Raw genomic sequence first — 18,727 nt, forward strand, 5'->3', positions numbered from 1 at the left:
CATGCGGGGCGGGCCAAATCTGACTTGGGCCAGTTTAAGGCAGATTACACTTTTCTGTGATTAATCCCTTTAATAAAGGGCTGGGAAACATTCAGAAGTAGGAAGTCTGCCTGGCTTTAAGTTCCTCCTCTGCCAGTGATGGGACCACTGGCAAGTCCTGTAATTCCTCAAATCTCTCACCTTTAAAACAAGGAAGGTACTGCCCACCTCACAGGGTTGTCTCAATAACTCAGTGGACCGAGATGCATAAAATGCCTGGCACATGTTACATCCTTCACAAAAAGTCGAGAAGTCGTGATTCTGTGAGGAGGAAGGAAGAGCAGAGGTATTTGCCAGGTGCCTGTTACTTCCAGGCTGTATGTGGGGAGCTTCTGAGTTCATGATCTCACTATGTCCTGACAGCAAGCCATAAGGTGACTGTCGCTCTCAGTGTGTGAGGACAAGCAAGTAGACTGCCAAAAGCGCTGTGGCTGACCAGGGTCTCTCTCTTGTAAATGGCAGGATCTGGATTCAAACGATGTCTGTCCCCTGCAGAGTCTGAAGGATAGTGTTCCACGTGGGTTCAGCGGCTTTTTTTTTTTTTTTCCCCAGGGGATGAACAGTCAATACGTTCGCCGGGAGGTCTTCTGCAGGAACACCTGTAATGAGCTCAAACGCTTCTGGGAAAAGGAAATTGGCAAACAGACTTACTACCGAGAATCAGAGGAACACCGTCTGGGAAGAAGTGCACTGAGAAGGTGTGTGGCTTGTTTTTCTGTTCTTTTAAAATCGAAATTGACTTCCTCAGAAAAATACCAAATGGGCATCTTAGAGGACTAAATTATTTTAATTTTTGATGCATACAATTCTGCCACCGTCTATAGTTGTGGGCAGTAATTTTTAAAATTCTTTTCAGGTAACAAGTATATGTTCTAATTCTTTATAAATATCTCTCTTCTCTCTGTCGCCATTTCTAGCGCATGAGGACTACACCACCTTCGTCACCACCACCAGCCATCCCATCACCACCACCACCACCACCACCAACTCCCCAAATTTGGTATAACAGATGTGTCTGTGAAAAGCAGAGTAGGGTCGCTATGAAATGGACTCTACGCAACAGACGCTTTTTTTTTTTTAGGTGAATTAGCAAATACGGAATCTACGAATAGTGAAGATCAACTGTACATGTGCAGTACTTATGCATATAACAAAAAGCTTCAAGGAAATAAACTTTTTGGTTAGTGGAATGACCAGAGACTTTTAACTTATTATTCATCCTTCTCCCCCTTTTCCAAGTTGAATCCAGGTAGCCGGGCTCCAAAGGATCTCTGCTCTTCACCACTACTCCATGTTGTCCTTTCACAAAACGAAGAAAACAATTCCAGCTCATTAGGTTGTTGTGAGACTTGAATCAAAAACCCAACCAGTTGCCATAGAGTCAATTCAAACTCATGGTGACCCAATGTGTTTCAGAGTAGAACTACACTCCATCAGGTTTTCAATGGCTGTGATCTTTCAGAAGTAGATTGCCAGGCCTTTCTTCTGAGGCATCTCTGGGTGGATTCAAACCACCAACCTTTGGGACAGTAGCTTGAATAAAAACCAAAAAACCAAACCCATTGCCATCAAGTCGATTCCAACTCATTGCAGCCCTATAGGACAGACTAGAACTACCCTATAGGGTTTCCAAGGAATGGCTGGTGGATTCAAACTGCTGACCTTTTGGTTAGCAGCAGAATGCTTAACCACTGTGCCACCAGGGCTCCTAGCTTGAATAAGATGTACCTAAATCACCCAGCAGGGTGTCTGGCCCAAGGTCAGGGCTCAGGAATGTTAGTTCCCTTCCTGTTGCTGTCTTTTGGTTAGTATTTGCTTATACATCTTTTTCCGTCTTTTCATGTTCAATTTATCCCTGTCATAATTTACGTGTATCTTTTTACATAGCATATAATCGGATTGGAGGTTTTTCCAACCTGACATGTTTTATTCATTAATTGGTGAGTTTAGTCCTTTTACTCAACTTTTGACTTGTTGCTACCATTTTAGTTACTATAAAGTGTTTCATTTTGTTCCCCTTTTCCTCTGTTCCTTTGATTCTTTTCTTACTTTTGAATTGATATCTATGTTAGTGTCTTAGTCATCTAGTGCTGCTGTAACAGAAATCCCACAAGTGGATGCTTTAACAGAGAAGTTTATTCTCTCACAGTCCAGTAGGCTACAAGTCCAAATTCAGGGCATCAGCTCCAGGGGAAGGCTTTCTCTGTCTGTTCTGGAGGAAGGTCCATGTCATCAATCTTCCCTTGGTCTGGGAGCTTCTCTGCGCAGGAAACTCAGGTCCAAAGACACGCTCTGCTCCCGGTACTGCTTTCTTCTTGGTATGAGTTTCTCATGTGTCTCTGCTCACTTCTCTCTTTTATATCTCAAAAGAGATTGGCTTAAGACACTATCTAATCTTGTAGACCTCATCAACACAACTGCCGCTAATCCATCTTTTTGCATCATAGTGATAGAGTTTAGAACACATAAGGAAATCACATCAGATTACACAATCATACAGTACTGGGAATCATGACCCAGCCAAGTTGACAGATGTTTTGGGGGGACACAATTCAATCCATGACAGTTAGTTTCAGCTCTTCTCTTTATTATTATTTTCTTTCTACTTTCTTTGGGTTCATTCTGTTGCTCTTTTTCCAGCTCTCTGTGTTAAACGTGAGGCACATTGCTTCTCAGTCTTTCTTCTAAGGCCATAATCTCCCTCTAAGTAAAGCTTTAGATGCATCTCACGTGTTTACTTTTTCTAATTTTTAATCTTTTAGTATATCTCTTTAAATATATTCAATTTCTAAAACATTTACTGAGGTATAACTGACATACAATCAAGTGCACGTCTTTGTAGTGTACAACTTGATAAGTTTTGACACACGTGTACACTCACGAGACCATCACCAAACCCAACATGATGAATATAGCCCTCACCCCCGATGTTTCCTTGTGCCCGTGGTAACCCCTCCCTCCTGCTCTTCCCTGCCCACTTTCATCCCCAGGCAACCACTGATCTGCTTTCTGCCACTACAGACCAGTTTTCATTTTTCAGAAGTTTATATAAATAGAATTATACAGTATGTATCTTTCATGTCGGTTCTTTCACTCAGATTCATCCATGTTCTATGTATCAATAGCTGGCAAGAATGTGATGCAAGTGGAATTCTCGTACACTGCTAATGGGAATGTAAAAATGGTACAACTACTCTGGAAAACAATTTGGCAGTTTCTTAGTAAGTTAAACATGCACTACCATATGACTCAAGGAGCCCTGGTGGCACAACGGTTAAACACTTGGCTGCTAACCAAAAGGTAGGCAGTTAGAGCTCACCATCAACTCCATGGGAGAAAGACCTGGTGTTCGGCTCCAGTAAAGATTACAGCCTAGGAAACCCTACAGGGCAGTTCTACTCTGTCCGATAGGGTTGCTGTGAGTGGATCGACCCCACAGCACACAACAACGACAACCATATGACTCAGCCATTCTACTCCTAGGTGTTTACTCAAGACAGCATATATCCATACAAAGACTTGTACACAAATGTTGGTAGCAGCTTTATGTGCAATAGTCCAAAACAGGAAACAATGTAAATGTCCATTAACAGGTGAATGGATAAACAAATAAATTATGGTATATCAATACAATGGAACACTACTACTCTTTTATGGATTGTGCTTTTGGTGTTTGTGGTGTAATGAATTACTTAATACGGCCCTTCTAGCCATGGTCTTGGTGACTCACACACAATGACTGAGTGGGGCTACGCAAATAAGGTATATGGAACCTGTGATGGTTGGGGTTATGTGTCAGCTTGGCTAGGCCATGATGCCCAATATAGTCCTCCATTTTATGTGTTGTGGATCCTGACCTCCACACGTTGATGAGGCAGGATTGGTGTAGGGTGTGTCTTGGGTCGCAGTCTTGCAGGAGGCAGTGACTCGAGTCCCACCCTTACTAAAGTTACACCCTTCCCTGGGGTGTGGCCTGCATCTAAGATATATGTGTGCATCCTGGTGGGGCTCTCTCTCTGCATCTGGATCCCCTGTCTGGTTAGTAATCAATTGACCTCCAGTTCTTAGGACTTGAACCAGAGGCTTGCTGTCTGACCTGCTGATTCTGGGATTTGCTGGCCTCCACGGCCCCTTGGGCTGGCGGCCTGTCATGTGACCTGATACACCAGTTCCCGAAGCCTTGTGAGCCTGCAGCCTGTGGTCTCAACTGCCTGTTTGGGTTCATCAGGCCCTGCAGCCACATAGGTCGGGAGAAGCCTATGCCTGACCCATGAGTTTGGAACTTGCCAGCTTTCACAAACTCATGGGCCATTTCCTTTATATGGTTCATGAATTCTCTGAGACATTTCAGCGAATTAGGGAACTCAAACACGGGAGGGAGAGTACTGAGGGGAGAGTGAGTAGTTGATGTTAGAGATGAAGGAGTGGGACAGCAGTCTGGAAAAGCTGGACATTTGGGACATCATTAACCTCTGCCTCATAGGAACCAGCTTTGTGCTGATCCTTATAATAGAAATTATTCATTCAGTGTTGAAAGTTCATCTTCTAGTTTTTTTTTTAAGTCTTACGTCTACGTTTAGGTCAATAATTAATCTCTTCTTTTTAATTTGAAGGAGAATCCTTTTATTGGCACAGTGACTCCTTTCCTTGTTAAATTGATAGGGTAAGCAGTGATTTAAAAAAAAAAAAACAAAAAGCAGTGAAAGCTGGTTTCTCCCAAACTAGTTTCACCATGGTATTAGAGGTGGTCAGGTCAGTCAGTCAAATCATCACCACCCAGTTTTAAGCTACTTCATTGGGAGATGGCGCCTGGTGGAACAGTGTTTAAGAGCTCCGCTGATAACCAAAAAGTCTGCAGTTCAAATCCACCAGCCGCTCCTTGGAAACCCTACAGGACAGTTCTACTCTGTTCTATAGGGTCGTGATGAGTCGGAATCAACTCGACAACAACAGGTATGGGGAGACAGTCTGTAAAACCAGCACAGCTCTTCTAACTTAGAACTGTTCATTCACAAGATCAGTTGAAGTGCACTAAAAATAAAATTTCTGTTAAAAAAAGAATCATGCCACATAAAAGACCAGAGAACGTTTGCAATATTGCAAAGCTCAATAGATACAGGGGCCCTGGAAGAATGTGGCTTTCTTCAAAGGGCTGCCCCCGACCATCTCTTCTCTCAACCCATTCTAGAAAGCTACTTGCTTAGAAGTACTGCTTACAGGTGGAAATTTAAATCTTCTTGTTAGGAATTACACTTTCCAATCCTTTGGAAAACCAGAAGTCAACCCCTTTGGGTTCTCACTCTGCCTTGCTTCCTGGAGGTGTGCTGTGTGTGGAGGGTCGCTGCAGCAGGAGCTGGAGCAGCAGGCACTAGGCACAGTACTAGTCTCTGGGGAAAGGGCTCACTTTGCTTTCAGCAGTGGCTTACATGGTCTGTGTGCACTGTGAGCATCAGTCCACCAAACAGGCTGGGAGGTAGCCAGGACTTGGATTTGCCTTCCATGGAAGACAGCTCTGTTTACTCTAGAAAAGATCAGCTCCAATGTTAGACACGAGGTTTGGCCCAGTCCAGTCCTTTAGGTTCTGAAGCATACCGGCCAGTGTCTGAAACCCCTTATATCTTATCAGAACAAAGGAATAAAAGACATTCCCACTCTCCCCCACCCGCCTCCCATCCCCAGCTAAGATGGCTATATTACACCTGCTGCTGGCCAGGTCGGGGGTGGTGAGTGGTGGGTGGGTGGGTGCACCACTTGGTCCCATGGTCACCGCCACTCACCAGGTCAGGGGGGTGGATGGCAGGTGCACGCACGGTTGCGCGGTCACCGCCACTCTTCAGGTGGGGGTGGGGGTTGAGTCGCAGGTGGATAAGCACGCGGGACTGCTCTTAACTGCCATTCGCTGGGTGGGCAGAAGGGTGGCAGACAGGGCTGGGTAAGGGGAGCAAGGGGGTGTGTATTATCGTCCGCAGTCAGATGGGGTGGCCAGGGGTATGAGATCCTCCGCCCCTTCCGATCAGGAGGGTGGGAGGAGGGGGAATGCACCCCTTTGGCTAGGAGACATGGGTGCCCTGGTACTTCCCGTCTGCTGCAGCCAGCAGTCAGGACCTGCCCTCAATCAAGTGCAAGGAGGGGAGGCGGGCACCTCCTGCCAATAGTCCACGGATCCACTGCCTCCTACAGGCCACTCACCCCAGAGGTCGGGAACCGCTGCTCATGGGGTACACCTTACTCTGGATCCTGGTTCCCTCTATTCTGTGGACGGCAGGATCCCTGGACTTTCTGCCCTGGTTTCTGTGTTTTCCTTCCCTAGATCCAGATCATGATCCGATCACCTTGCTTCTAAGTGTGTCTATGCAGTTTCTCTGTCTCTTATGGGAATGCCGTGAAGTTGCTTTCCTGTACTCTTCACCCAGGGTCCCTACTTGCTTTGTCTCAAGATGGCAGTGTTGAGCCGGGACAGCTGGCAGAGCTCCTCCACTCCGTGTTACTCCTCGTTCACTGCATTCGTTCAGTTTTTTCTTCTAGTCGGTATTTGGTTCCGTTCCATCCTTTCTGATGTTCAGGATTGTTGATGTTGGAGGATTGTTATTTGTATGTTTCACTTGGTTTTTTGGGTCTTTGCTGCAGAGGGAGGCTATGGTGCGTCTGACTAAGCCGCCATCTTGGCTCCTTCCCCCTCCATAATTCACTGTGACTAATTTTTTAATATGGTGTGAGGTATGAAGTTTTGCTTTTATTTTTTCACAGATGCATATGCAATTGTTACAGCACCATTTGTTAAGGACTGTCCTTTCTCCACTGCATTGTTCTCACACCTTTGTTGAAAATCAATTACTCATGTATGTGTGGGTCTATTTTTGGAGTGAGTGTAGGTCTGTTTTTTTTCTATATTTATTCTGTTGTTGTTGAGAATATACACAGCAAAGCTTACACCAACAGTTTCTACATGTACAATTTAGTGACTTTGATTGTAGGTCTATTTTTGGACTTTCTATTCTGTTCTGTTCATCTCTTTGTCTTAGTGCCAATATTATACTGTCTTGATTACTTAGCTTTATAGTAATACTTGAAGTCAAGTACTGTAAGTCTTCCAATCTTTTTCGTCTTTTTCAAAGTTGCTTTGGCTATCCTAGATTCTTTGCATTTCCAAATGAATTTTAGAATCAGATTGTCAATTTCTATTTTTAAAAACAGCCTGCTGGGTTTGATTAGGAAGGAGTTTACCCTATAGATCAATTTGGGGAGAATTGACATCTTAACAATATTTATAGTCACTGATACATGAACATGATATATATATATCTCCTTTTCCCTATGTCTACTTTAATTTCTCTCAACAGTGGTTTGTAGTTTTCAGCCTATATGTCTTGCACATCTTTTGTCAGATATATCCTTATTTCCTATTTTGTATGATATTTTAAATGATCCTTTTAATTTCAATTTTTGATTGTTGCTGGTATATTGAAATCCAATTCTTTGATCTATGGATTGTTTAAAATTGTGTTATTTAGTTTCAAAATATTTGGGAGATTTTTTCCAGGTATCCTTCTGTTATTGATTTCTAGCTTAATTCCATTGTGGCCAGAGCACATGCTTTGTATAAGTCGAATCCTTTTAAATTTATGAAGGCTTGTTTTATGGCCCAAAACATTTTCTATCTTGGTAAATGTTCCATATGCGCTTAAGAAGAATGTGTGTTCTGTTGTTGTTGGGTGGAGTGTTCTATAAATGTCAGTTGTGTCAAGTTGGTTGATAGTGTTGTTCAAGTTGTCTATATCCTTACTGGTTTCTTGTCTACTTGTTTTATCAATTGTTGAGAGATAGATATTGAAATCTCTGACTATAATTGTGGATTTGTCTATTTCTCCTTGCAGTTCTATCACTTTTTGCCTCAAGCATTTTGAAGCTCTATCATTAGCTGCATAATAAAGATTTAAAATTGTTATACCCTCTTGTAGGATTAACTCCTTTATTATGAAACAACTCTGTTTGTCCTGTAGTATTATATGCTATGAAATCTACTTTGTCTGATACTAACATAGCCATACCAGCTTTCTTTGATTAGGGTTAACGTGGAATATCTTTTTCCATCCTTTTCACCTATTTGTGTCTTCATATTTAAAACGGATTCTTATAGGCATTATGTGTTTGGGGTGTTTTCTTTTTAGGGGGGGAAGAGTAATTGCTTTTTAAAAATCTAATTAGACAATTTTGGATTTTAATTGGGATGTTTAGGCCATTAACATTCATTGTATGATTGGGTTTAAATCTACCATCTTGTTATTTTCTTCTATTTGGCTCGTCTCTTCCGTGTTCCCTTTTCTCTCTTTTCCTGCCTGCCTTCTTTTGGATTAAATGACTATTTTTTTTATCATTTCATTTTGTCTCCTCAGTTGGCTTTTTAGCTATAACTCTTTGTGCTATTTCAGTAGTTGTTTTAGGATTAATAGTATACTTCCTTAACTTATAAGTCCACCTTCAAGTGATATTTTATCACTTTGCATATATTTTAAGAACCTGACAACAGTATACTACCATTTCTCCCCTCCTGGCCTTTGTGCTATTGTACAAAAGATAATTTTTGTGCTAAGTATATTTTACTTCCACATATGTTATAAACTCCACCAAAAAAAAAAAAAAAACATTGCCATTGAGTCAATTCTGACTCATAGCAACCCTATACGACAGAGTAGAACTGCCTTATAGAGTTTCCAAGTCTGTAAATCCTTACAGATGCAGACTACCACATCTTTCCCCCATGGAGCAGCTGGTGGGTGCTAACCACCAACTTTTTGGTTAGCTGGTTAACCACATTCAGTTAGCGACTGCACCACCAGGAGTCCTTATAAACCCCACAATACATCATTAATATTTTTTCTTTTAATAACTGATTATCTTTTAAAGAGATGTGAAGAGTAAGAAAAAAAAGTATTCCTATGCACCCATATGGTTGCATAGATCTGTACTTCCATCTGGGGTTGTTTCCCTTCTGCTGGAAGGACTTCCTTTAACACATCTGGTGCTGACGGTCTGTTGGTGACTACTTCTTTTACTTATTTAAAAGAAAATTTTTTTATTGTCTGAAAATATCTTTATTTCACCTCCGTTTTTGAAAAATAGCTTTGCTAGATAAAGAATTCTAGATCAAAAGTTGTTTTTTTTTTTATTAGTACTTCAAAGCTACTGCACTTCAAGACAAAGTTCAGAGGATTAAGACTACAGCACGTGAGACAAAAGTAAGAGTCTATGTATATGTGTGTGTGTATATATATATACACACACACATACATGTATATATTTAAATTTGTAAGTCTTCTGCATATCTTTTAAACCCTGAACACACACACACACAACCTCAAGGCAAAAAAGAAAAGGGAAAAACTTCTCAGGACTAAACCAAAAAAAAAACCCAGTTGCCATCGAGCCCAACTCATAGCAACCCCATGTGTTTTAGAGTAGAACTGTGCTCCGTAGGGTTTTTAAGGCTGAGACCTTTTCGGAAGCAGATCGCCAGGGCTTTCTTCCGAGGCACCTCCGGGTGGCTTCAAACCACCAACCTTTTGGTTAGTAGTTAAGTGCTTAACTATCCGTGCCAGCCAGAGACTCCTCTGGACCAACAGCCATAAAATGAATACCCAGTCCGTGTGTGTTTTGTTTCTCTTCTCAGGCTCAGAGAAGAATGGAGGCAGAGGCTGGAAACAAAGCTGAGGCTACGGAATAACCCAGATGAGACTGAAAAGCGGGCAAATGTTGGCTGAGCGCTTCCTGCTGCATTGACACAAGAGGATGTAAAGCACCGAGGTCACTCTGCTAGAAGTCAATGCAAATCCCTGAGTCCCTTTGCTTTACCAATCAGATCTGGTGCTATTGTTTCCCCAGCTTTGAAGGAATTTACCTACGAATGGTTCCCCAATGCTAAATGGGAGTTATTATTCAAGTCAGTCCTGTTTGCACATCTCTAAAGATGAGGTTATTTAAGACCAAAACTCCATGCAACATACTTTATTTCCACATAATTGACTTCTAATTTTGAAATCCAAATAGTTTAAGCTCTATGAGTACTCCAAGGAGGATGATCCTGATGGTAACAATGTAACCATTGCACAGTAGTTTCGCTTCACCACTTCTCCTAGGCTACCTAGTTTCATGTAATCATTGCTCTAGTTTTCTTTTTGTGAGAAGAGAAAAGCACTCACCTGCAGAAAAAGAAATATTGTAAAGAGTCGTCAAAATAAAGTTTGAAAATAAATGAAGTTAATATTCTTTTTTTTTCTTCATGTGAATTGATTTGGCTTCTTTAAAAACATAATTGCCTAGAACTATTCAATAAAAGGGAGGTCCCGGGTAGCACAAAAAGTTAAGTGCTTGACTGCTAACCAAAATGTTGGCGGTTCAGACCCACCCAGAGGTGCCTTAGCTATCTGTTTCTGAAAGGTCACAGCCCTGGAAACCCCACGGAGCACCGCTCTAGTCTGTAACACACACGGGGTCTCCATGAGTTGGAATCAACTCGACAGCAACTGGTTTCAGCTGTTTATTTATTCAATAAAATCAGGATAATTTTAACACACCTTGGTTGTCTTGCCATCACTGGTGTGTATGCTCTTCATTTCATTGTTTATTTTAAATTTCCCCATGTTTGCACTGGTTAGCTGTCAGCTCAACCCTTGTGTATCTGGCCATCCCAAACTATTTGCTTGCCAGATAGATTCTGGGCTTTGAAGTATCATTGTCACTCCTCAGATCTCTCTAGGTATAGGGTTGCTGCTTCTGAGAGTGAAAACTATGACCAGGCTTACACAACAGTTTCTAACCAGGGAATGTAGCAGAGAGATGTGTGGTGAAAAGCCCTGGGCACTTGCCTGTTGTAGGTAGCACCTGTAAGGCCTTATGTACACAGGGGCAGTGTTACTGGGAGACAGAGCATGGTGGGGGTGATTCTGGCACAGTGGTGGGTGTGGTGTTCCAGTCCTCTAATGCCCTGATATGGCATGAAGTGCTTTCATCCACATCCCTGGAAGCCCACAAAGCTTCATCAGGGCAATGGGAGCCACCAAGGAGCAAGAAGAGTCAGGAGAACATGTCCCCAAACCCTATAATTTTATGATCCAGGAAACAGGGCTCAGAGCCCTCCCTCCCCCATGGTCTCTCATTCAGTCTAGGATTCAATTCAACTAATACACTACACATCCCAACTAGAGAAAATTAGAGTGTTTTGATGAAAGAGAAATTCTCGTTGAGTGTAGGAAGAAAATAGAAATTAAACAGAAGCAGAAGAGAAGACAGGGCTTACTGGCAGAGAGGCTCTCAGAAGCAAAGACCTACCTGCATGATCTGTAAAGCACCATAGCTGGAATCTAAATGCAGTAAAATGAGGCAGAAAATGCAGGTGAAGACTAGTAGTGGAGGAAGAAATCACAAGGAAGTTCTGAACAGAAAGGAAATGACATCAGAAGGAAAGTTGGAACATCAAGAATGAAGAAAGAGGAATAGAAAGGGTAAATAGCTAAGTAAATATGAGACTCTTCTTGAGTTTTTAAAAGTAAGTTGGACAGTTGAAGGCAAGAAATGAAAACACTGATGTGGTTATTAATGTATATAAAGATAATATTTAACTATATCATAATTGGTGGTAAAGTTTCTACATAGGTGGAATAATGTTGATAACAGTACACTGTGTAGAGTTTAGTAAATGTATTATAATCCCTCGCACAATGACTAAAAAAGCTATATAAAGTGATATGGTCAGAAACACTATAGGTAAATCAAAATGCAATACTAACAAATGCCAAGTAACACCCTTCTGTAAGAAGACAGGTAAGTGGAAACAGAAGAATGAAGAACAGAGGAAACAAACAGAAAACACATAATAAAATGACAGGCTTAAACCCTCACACAGCAATAATTACATTAAATTTAAATGGCCTAAACACACCAATTAAAAGACCGAGATTGTCAGATAGATAGATTGTCAGATGAACACTTTGTAAGCCGCAAATTCAGCATTTGACTCTTAGACTAAATGATTCCAAATTCCCTTGGAGCTCAACAGCATCATCTTGTCAATGAAATTTCACAAGAAAAGATGAAGGAGAGTAAAGGACATCCTCTAAGTTCCAAGAGAGGGATATTCAAGGAGCTAGGGAAAGCCAGAGGGGATAAACTTGGCAGCCTCCGCTGGTCAGAGTAATTCCCATAGGAGGTGATGCAGGAGCAGAGACTTTGACAGCAAGTAGAACCAGGTCCATTCAAGGGGGAGGAGGGGAGCCGGATATTCTCTGTTTACCCTTTTAGATCCACTCTGCACCTTTTCACATTGGCTAGGTTTCCCTGAAAGCTGTTATACATGCATCAGTCCGGCTCTGTTGGACTCTAGCTTCCAGCTGAGTTCAGCCTATGGAAAGCATCAGTCAGAGATTCAGAGTGCAGGACAGAGCAGTCAGGATGTTTCTTTTACTCTGCCTCGCAGCCGCCAGGAGTTGGAATCACTCTCTTCCTCCTCATAAATGTACAACCTCTGCAGAAGGCTTTCTTTAGCCCTGCAGGTCTCACTAAGTTCTGATGAAAGCTCTTTCCTGTTGCCCCATCAGGCCTAGTGGTGTTAAAGACTCCCAACTATTGCTAGCCCCAGGGTGATTTATCTCCTTGTTACTTTCCCTTAAGGAGTCCCCGGGTGGAGTAAACGGTTAACTGCTTGGCTGCTAACTGAAAGGTTGGAGTTTCAAGTTCACCCACAGGTGCCTCAGAAGAAAGACCTGGTGATCTGCTTCTGAAAAATCAGCCATTGAAAACCTGGACTACAGTTCTATTCTGACACTGATGGGGTCGCCATGAGCCAGAATTGACTCAACAGCAACTGGTTTTAGTTTCCCTTAACATAGTCCACTCTTCTGAAAAGAGACCCGTGGTTAAATTCTTTTGAATGGACCATCTGTTTCCTGCTGGGAACTTGACCAATGCAGAGCAGTATTAAAATCTCTGTGTGCTAGCACAGAGGAGTAAATGAGCATGGAGAATTTGGGTAATTTCAAGTAGATTCATATGGCAGGATGGTAGATTACAAGATTTAATAAACGCTAGGGGTGTGGCTGGAGAGGAGGGTAGAAGAAAATCCCAAAAGGTGCCTTTTCTGTTGTGCTAGTCAGTGAACTTGTCACTTTTTGCCAGAAAGTTCTCTCCTGTTGCTCTGTAATTGCATGGAAGGATCCACACAATGCACACTGGATGGACAGGAAACCACAGGGAAAGTCATTTGTAGGAGATAAGATAGGAAGTGAATTAAAGGCATGATGGCAGAACTGGAAAGGAAGAATTGCATAGGAGAATTATTTACATGGTTGAACCAATGGAGTTAAGAAATAATTTAATGATAAGGACTGAATATTGGGCATTTTTATATGCCCAGACCTTAGCCAAGTACCTGGCAGATGCTCAATGACTAGTACCTGGTGAATTTAGTACAGCCACAACTTGAGATATGATCAGTAGGTTATGAGTATTTGACTATACTAGACATTTCATTAATAACTCTATTGCTTATGAGTTTGCTAACCAAACTCATCCAAGCTGGGACATTTCTGAGAGTGAAGGGGGATGCTACTAATAATAAAAAGGCACATCATGTGAACCAAGCTGGGATGAATGATCACCCAATTTATAAGGCAATGTCTCTTATTGATTAGGACCAGTTTGATTTTCTGACACCAGAAGCAACTGTCACAAAACATTTGGTTCTATTTGCCTATGAACACTCGTTCAGTCTCTTTGATTTCTCTCCCAATTTGTTCCTGGTTTGCTGGTGCTTTATCGACATCATTTTTGTAGACTTTTTAATTCTATTCTATGCTATTCTGATGGATTCTCCAATGAAAGGTTCAAGTAACATACACTGATTGTCAAATGTACCATCTGAGAGCAGAATTTTAGTTGTGCAGTGTTCGAGAGATACAAAAGACCAGAAGCAGCATGAGTGGACAGACATAAAATGAATGCATATTGATTATTTAAAAATCAATCAACAAATTAATGAATACATAATGAAAATAAAGAACCTGCCTTATGTCAGGTTATGAAAGATAGTATTAATAACTGAAATAATTGTGCCCATAGTAAAGAAATTTGGTGTTATTTTAACTTAAATAGTGCTTAAATTTGGAGCTCTGGAATGAATTAATCATTTTCAACCGAAATTAAAATTACATTTATAACTTGGGAAAATTTGCCCCAGACGAGACTTTTTTTCCCTTAACCTTATTACTATGAAAATGTTCTAATTTACAGTAGAGTGAAGTATAATGAATACGTGATCAAGATTTGGTAATTACTAACATTTTTGCCTCATCGATTATTCACAGATTATTCACAGAGTGAAGTATAATGAATATATGATCAAGATTTGGTAATTGCTAACATTTTGCTTCATTGATCATTGTTTTGTAGATGGTTTTGGAAATAAATTACAGACACATAGACATTTCATCCCTTAAGCATCTCTAAAAACTGACATTTTCTATAAAACGAGTGAAAATTATCACAAGAAAGCAACAGTCATTCCCTAAAATAAACTAAGCCCCAGTAAGAAGTGATTTCCCAAGAATAAATTACCCACCTAAGGTGGGAGAGCATTGTATACCTGGGAGATGACCTGAAGATATGCTATCTATATATCTAAGAATCTACGATAGTTTCCTTGTGAAAGAAAACAAAATTGCTCCCCTACACATGGAATGTGGTAAGTGAGACAAATTTTAATTTTGTCCAAAAAACCTTTAGGCAGTGACAACAGGAAATTATTAATTTCAGTGCTATTATCTGGGTCTAGCACCAGGGTGGACAATATGTCCCAAGTTCTCAAAGGTGACTATTGCTGTCTTGGGAATCAGCAAGAGTCCCTGAATTTGAGACATTGCAGCTCTGCCTTTCTCATCAGATGGAGACCAGTGTGTGAAGTGTCCAGATCATCAGTGCACAAACACAAATTGAGATCACTACCTCACAAAAAATGTAACCTTCCTGGCTTATGAAGACCTGCTAGAGATGGCTTTGGCCTGCGCAGCTCTGTGACTCTCTGTTCTCATGACTGTGTTTCTAGGGTCTTTGTGAAGCACCGAGGCACTCCCATCATCAAGGCCAACAATTGGACTCTCAGCTACACCCCACCCATCTCCCTCATCCTGTGTTTCCTTTGTTCCTTACCCTTCATTGACCGTCTAAACACAGGCCCCTGCATCCTTCAACAAACAGCATTTGCAGTTGTATTTGCTGTGGCTGTTTCCACTGTTCTGGTAAAAACCATCACCGTGGTTTTGCCTTTTAAGACCCCTGCACCAGGGAAAAGGAAGAGGGAGTGGTTGCGGACAGGGCCACCTCCTCTGGCATTCCCACTTGTGCCTTGATTCAAGTTACTATCTGTGGAATCTGGTTGCGAACCTTCCCTTCACTAAAATGGACACACACTCTGAGCCTGTACACATTATAATTGAATGCAACAAGGGCTCCATCACTGTCTTATACTGGGCCCTGGGATACCTAGGACCCATGGTCCTGAAATCTTCACTGTGGCTTTCCTGGACAGGAATCTGCTGGACACCCTCAATGAAGCCAAGTCCCTGACGTTCAGCATGCTGGTGTTCTACAGTGTCTGGGTCACCTTCCTCCCTGTCCACCACAGCAGCAAGAGGAGGGTCATTGTGAATGTGGAGATTTTCTCTATCTTGGCCTCTAGTATAGGGTGACTAGGCTGTATCCTTGCCCTAAAGTGCTACATCATTCTGCAGAGGCCTGATAAGAACACCCTGCAAGGAATCCGGAGTAAAACAGGTCCTGAAGTCAAGAAGCATTCCAAAGATTTATCTCATGGCTCTCAAATAAATGCATGACAGACACATGAAAATAACTCTTTTTGGGAAGAGATAGTAGGTCAAAAAAAATTTATATAATTTACCTTTCTCAATTAACAAAGACTTTATGTTTTCTAGTATACCAGGGACACAGCCACCCTCAGTAAACAGTTCCTGAAACTTTAAGGTTACTTTTGATATTCCTCTCACCAACATTAAATTCTTTGTTTTCTTTTAAATTACATGTAGGGATTTCACTTTATCCTCTGTCTTAATTTCCTAGTGCTGCTATAATAGAAATACTACAAGAGGGTGGCTTTTTTAACAAACAAAAATTTATTTTCTCACAGTTTAAAAACCCATAAAACCAAACCCATTGCTGTTGAGTCAATTCCGACTCATAGCGACCCATAGGACAGAGTAGGACTGCCCCATAGGATCTGAAGGAGCAGCTGGGGAATTTGAACTGCCAACCTTTTTGTTAGCAGCCGAGCTCTTAACCACTGTGCCACCAGGGCTTCAAAATTCTGAATTCCGGGCACTAGGGCTAGGAAGGCTTTCTCTCTGTAGGCTCTGCGGGAAGGTCCTTGCCTCCTTTCAGCTTTTGTTCCTCCATGCCTTGGTGAGCTTCATGTGGCCTGACATCTATCTTCCCCCATCTGTGCCTTCTTATTTCTGTGCCTAATCTGCTCTTTTAATATCTCAAAAGTGATTGGTTTAGGACACATCCTACACTGGTAAGACCTCATTAACATAACAGAGAAAACCCTATTCCCAAATGGGATTACATCCACAGGTATAGAGGTTAGTATTCACCACACATATTTTTGGGGGACACAATTCAATCCTTAACACCCTCCATTTCTTGAATCAATCTTCTCCTAGGACTGAGTAGTGGGACAAACCATTTAGTGGTCTATTTTACTTCCTCTCTCTTCCTTAAACAGAATGGGCCTTCTCATCCTCATTTTGAGTCTTAGTTCTCCTGTTTTTTCTTCTAATATTTTTTGATGTTTTATTTTTAACTCTTCAACCCATCTGATATTTATTTTTGTGACTGGTGTGTGGAAGAAGTTGCATCATCGCTTTTAAAGAGAAGGAACTAGAGGGGGTGTGGTTTGTCTCCTGTTTCTGAAGCCCTGAGTGAGTTGGGTCCAAGTGACTAGAGGGAAAGGGGCAACTGGCCTAAACAGTAAGACTGGAGGGAGTTTGGGGACCAAAGGGACCAACTTTGGGGAAAGTCTAACAATAATATATATAAAAGGGAATATATAAACCGAGGTTGTCACAAGCAAGGAGGGAAGAGAATCTTGGCTTCCTGGGAGCCTGGAGGTCCTCTGGGGTTTGTACTGTGTTACCGGCCAGAGATGGGTAGTATTGTTGCCAGGAACTCTGAGTTCTGCTCGGCACAACTGCGTCCAGGGCCAAAAAGACAGAACCCGAGTTGGGGAGAACAAAAGGAAACTTTATTGGTTGGCCAGGCAAGGAGACAGTCGGGGCTGTGTGCCATCCAAAACTGCCTTGCAGGCAGCTTGTTAAGGCTGGTTTATACAGGCAGGATCAGTTTCAGAATACAAAATACTGCACGCGAAGGCTCGGGGTATTTTAGAATAAGAAAGCATTTTCTAAGGCCTGGGTTTGATTCCTTACGCAGGAGGAAGTTAGCCATTTTTGTTCATTAGCATGTTAGTTCTCTACCCAGAGAAATTACCATGTGTGAGGCAGTTAATGAGTTAAAGGTTATCTGGAGTGCCAAGGTGGGGGGGCAGGACCAGTTTTAGCCAGCTTGTGGCTGTTTCTCTTCAAGGAGGTTCTGGAGAGGGAAAAAAAAAGAACTCCAAGAAATGGGCTGGGTGAGGGGATGTCTTGAGGCTAAGAAAGAATGGCTCTGTGTCTCTAGACCTGTCTTAGCATAAGGTCAGAGAGGCAGAAATGGACACACACTCCCAGCCTGCACACATCATCATTAAATGCAACAGGGGCTCCATCACTGCCTTCTGCTGGGTCCTGGGATACTTGGAATCCTTGGCCCTGGGACCTTCAATGTGTCTTTCCTGGCCAGGAATCTGCCCACACCTTAAATGAAGCCAAGCTCCTGACGTTCAACACTGCATTGCATTGCATGTCTAGGTCACCTTCCTCCCTGTCTACCACCGCACCAAGGGGAAGGTCACAGTGGCCATGGAGATTGTTATGGATTGAAATTGTGTCCCCCAAAAATGTGTGTCAACTTGGCTAGGCCATGATTCCCAGTACTGTGTGATTGTCCTCCATTATGTCATCTGATGTGATTTTCCTGTGAGCTGTAAATTCTGTCTCTATGATGTTAATGAGGCAGGGTTAGAGGCAGTTATGTTCATGAGGCAGGACTCAACCTACAAGATTAGGTTGTATTTTGAGTCAATCTCTTTTGAGATATAAAAGAGAGAATCAAGCAGAGGGACAGGGGGACCTCATACCACCAAGAAAGCAGCACCAGGAGCACAGCGTTTCCTTTGGACCCAGGGTTTCTGCACTGAGAAGCTCCTAGAACGGGAAGATTGATGACAAGGACCTTCCCCCAGAGCTGACAGAGAGAGAGAGAGCCCATTCCCCTGGAGTTGGCATCCTGAATATGGAAGTCTAGCCTCCTAGAAAGTGAGAGAACAAATTTCTCTTTGTTAAAGTCATCCACTTGTGGTATTTCTGTTATAGCAGCACTAGATAACTAAGACAGTGATCTTCTCCATCTTGACCTCCAGTGTAGAACTACTAGGCTACATCATTGCCCTCAAGTGTTACATTATCCTGCTGAAGCAGAAGAGGGAAGAATCTCTCAAGAATCAGAGCCAGTCAACACAAGGGATCAA

At 42.1% G+C, this 18,727-nt stretch overlaps 1 protein-coding gene across 1 annotated transcript; it reads left to right on the top strand.

Annotated features, from left to right (window-relative positions):
* The first annotated feature begins 594 nt into the window (after nt 1-594).
* Nucleotides 595-10,030, top strand: FAM240A (family with sequence similarity 240 member A). Its single transcript, XM_012554504.2, has 2 exons — nt 595-737; nt 9,707-10,030. The coding sequence occupies exons 1-2, from the start codon at nt 595-597 to the stop codon at nt 9,795-9,797; spliced, it is 234 nt and encodes a 77-aa protein (XP_012409958.1). The 3' UTR covers nt 9,798-10,030.
* Nucleotides 10,031-18,727: the final 8,697 nt, after the last annotated feature.

Source organism: Trichechus manatus, unplaced genomic scaffold (genome assembly GCF_000243295.1).
Source record: "Trichechus manatus latirostris isolate Lorelei unplaced genomic scaffold, TriManLat1.0 scaffold00001, whole genome shotgun sequence".
Classification (NCBI taxonomy): domain Eukaryota; kingdom Metazoa; phylum Chordata; class Mammalia; order Sirenia; family Trichechidae; genus Trichechus; species Trichechus manatus.

Excerpts from the sequence above, each read along its gene's own strand:
- FAM240A (XM_012554504.2), top strand. The coding sequence starts at position 595 with ATGAACAGTCAATACGTTCGCCGGGAGGTCTTCTGCAGGAACACCTGT. Across the intron at positions 738-9,706 it reads GGAAGAAGTGCACTGAGAAG|GCTCAGAGAAGAATGGAGGC; the intron begins GTGTGTGGCTTG and ends TTCTCTTCTCAG.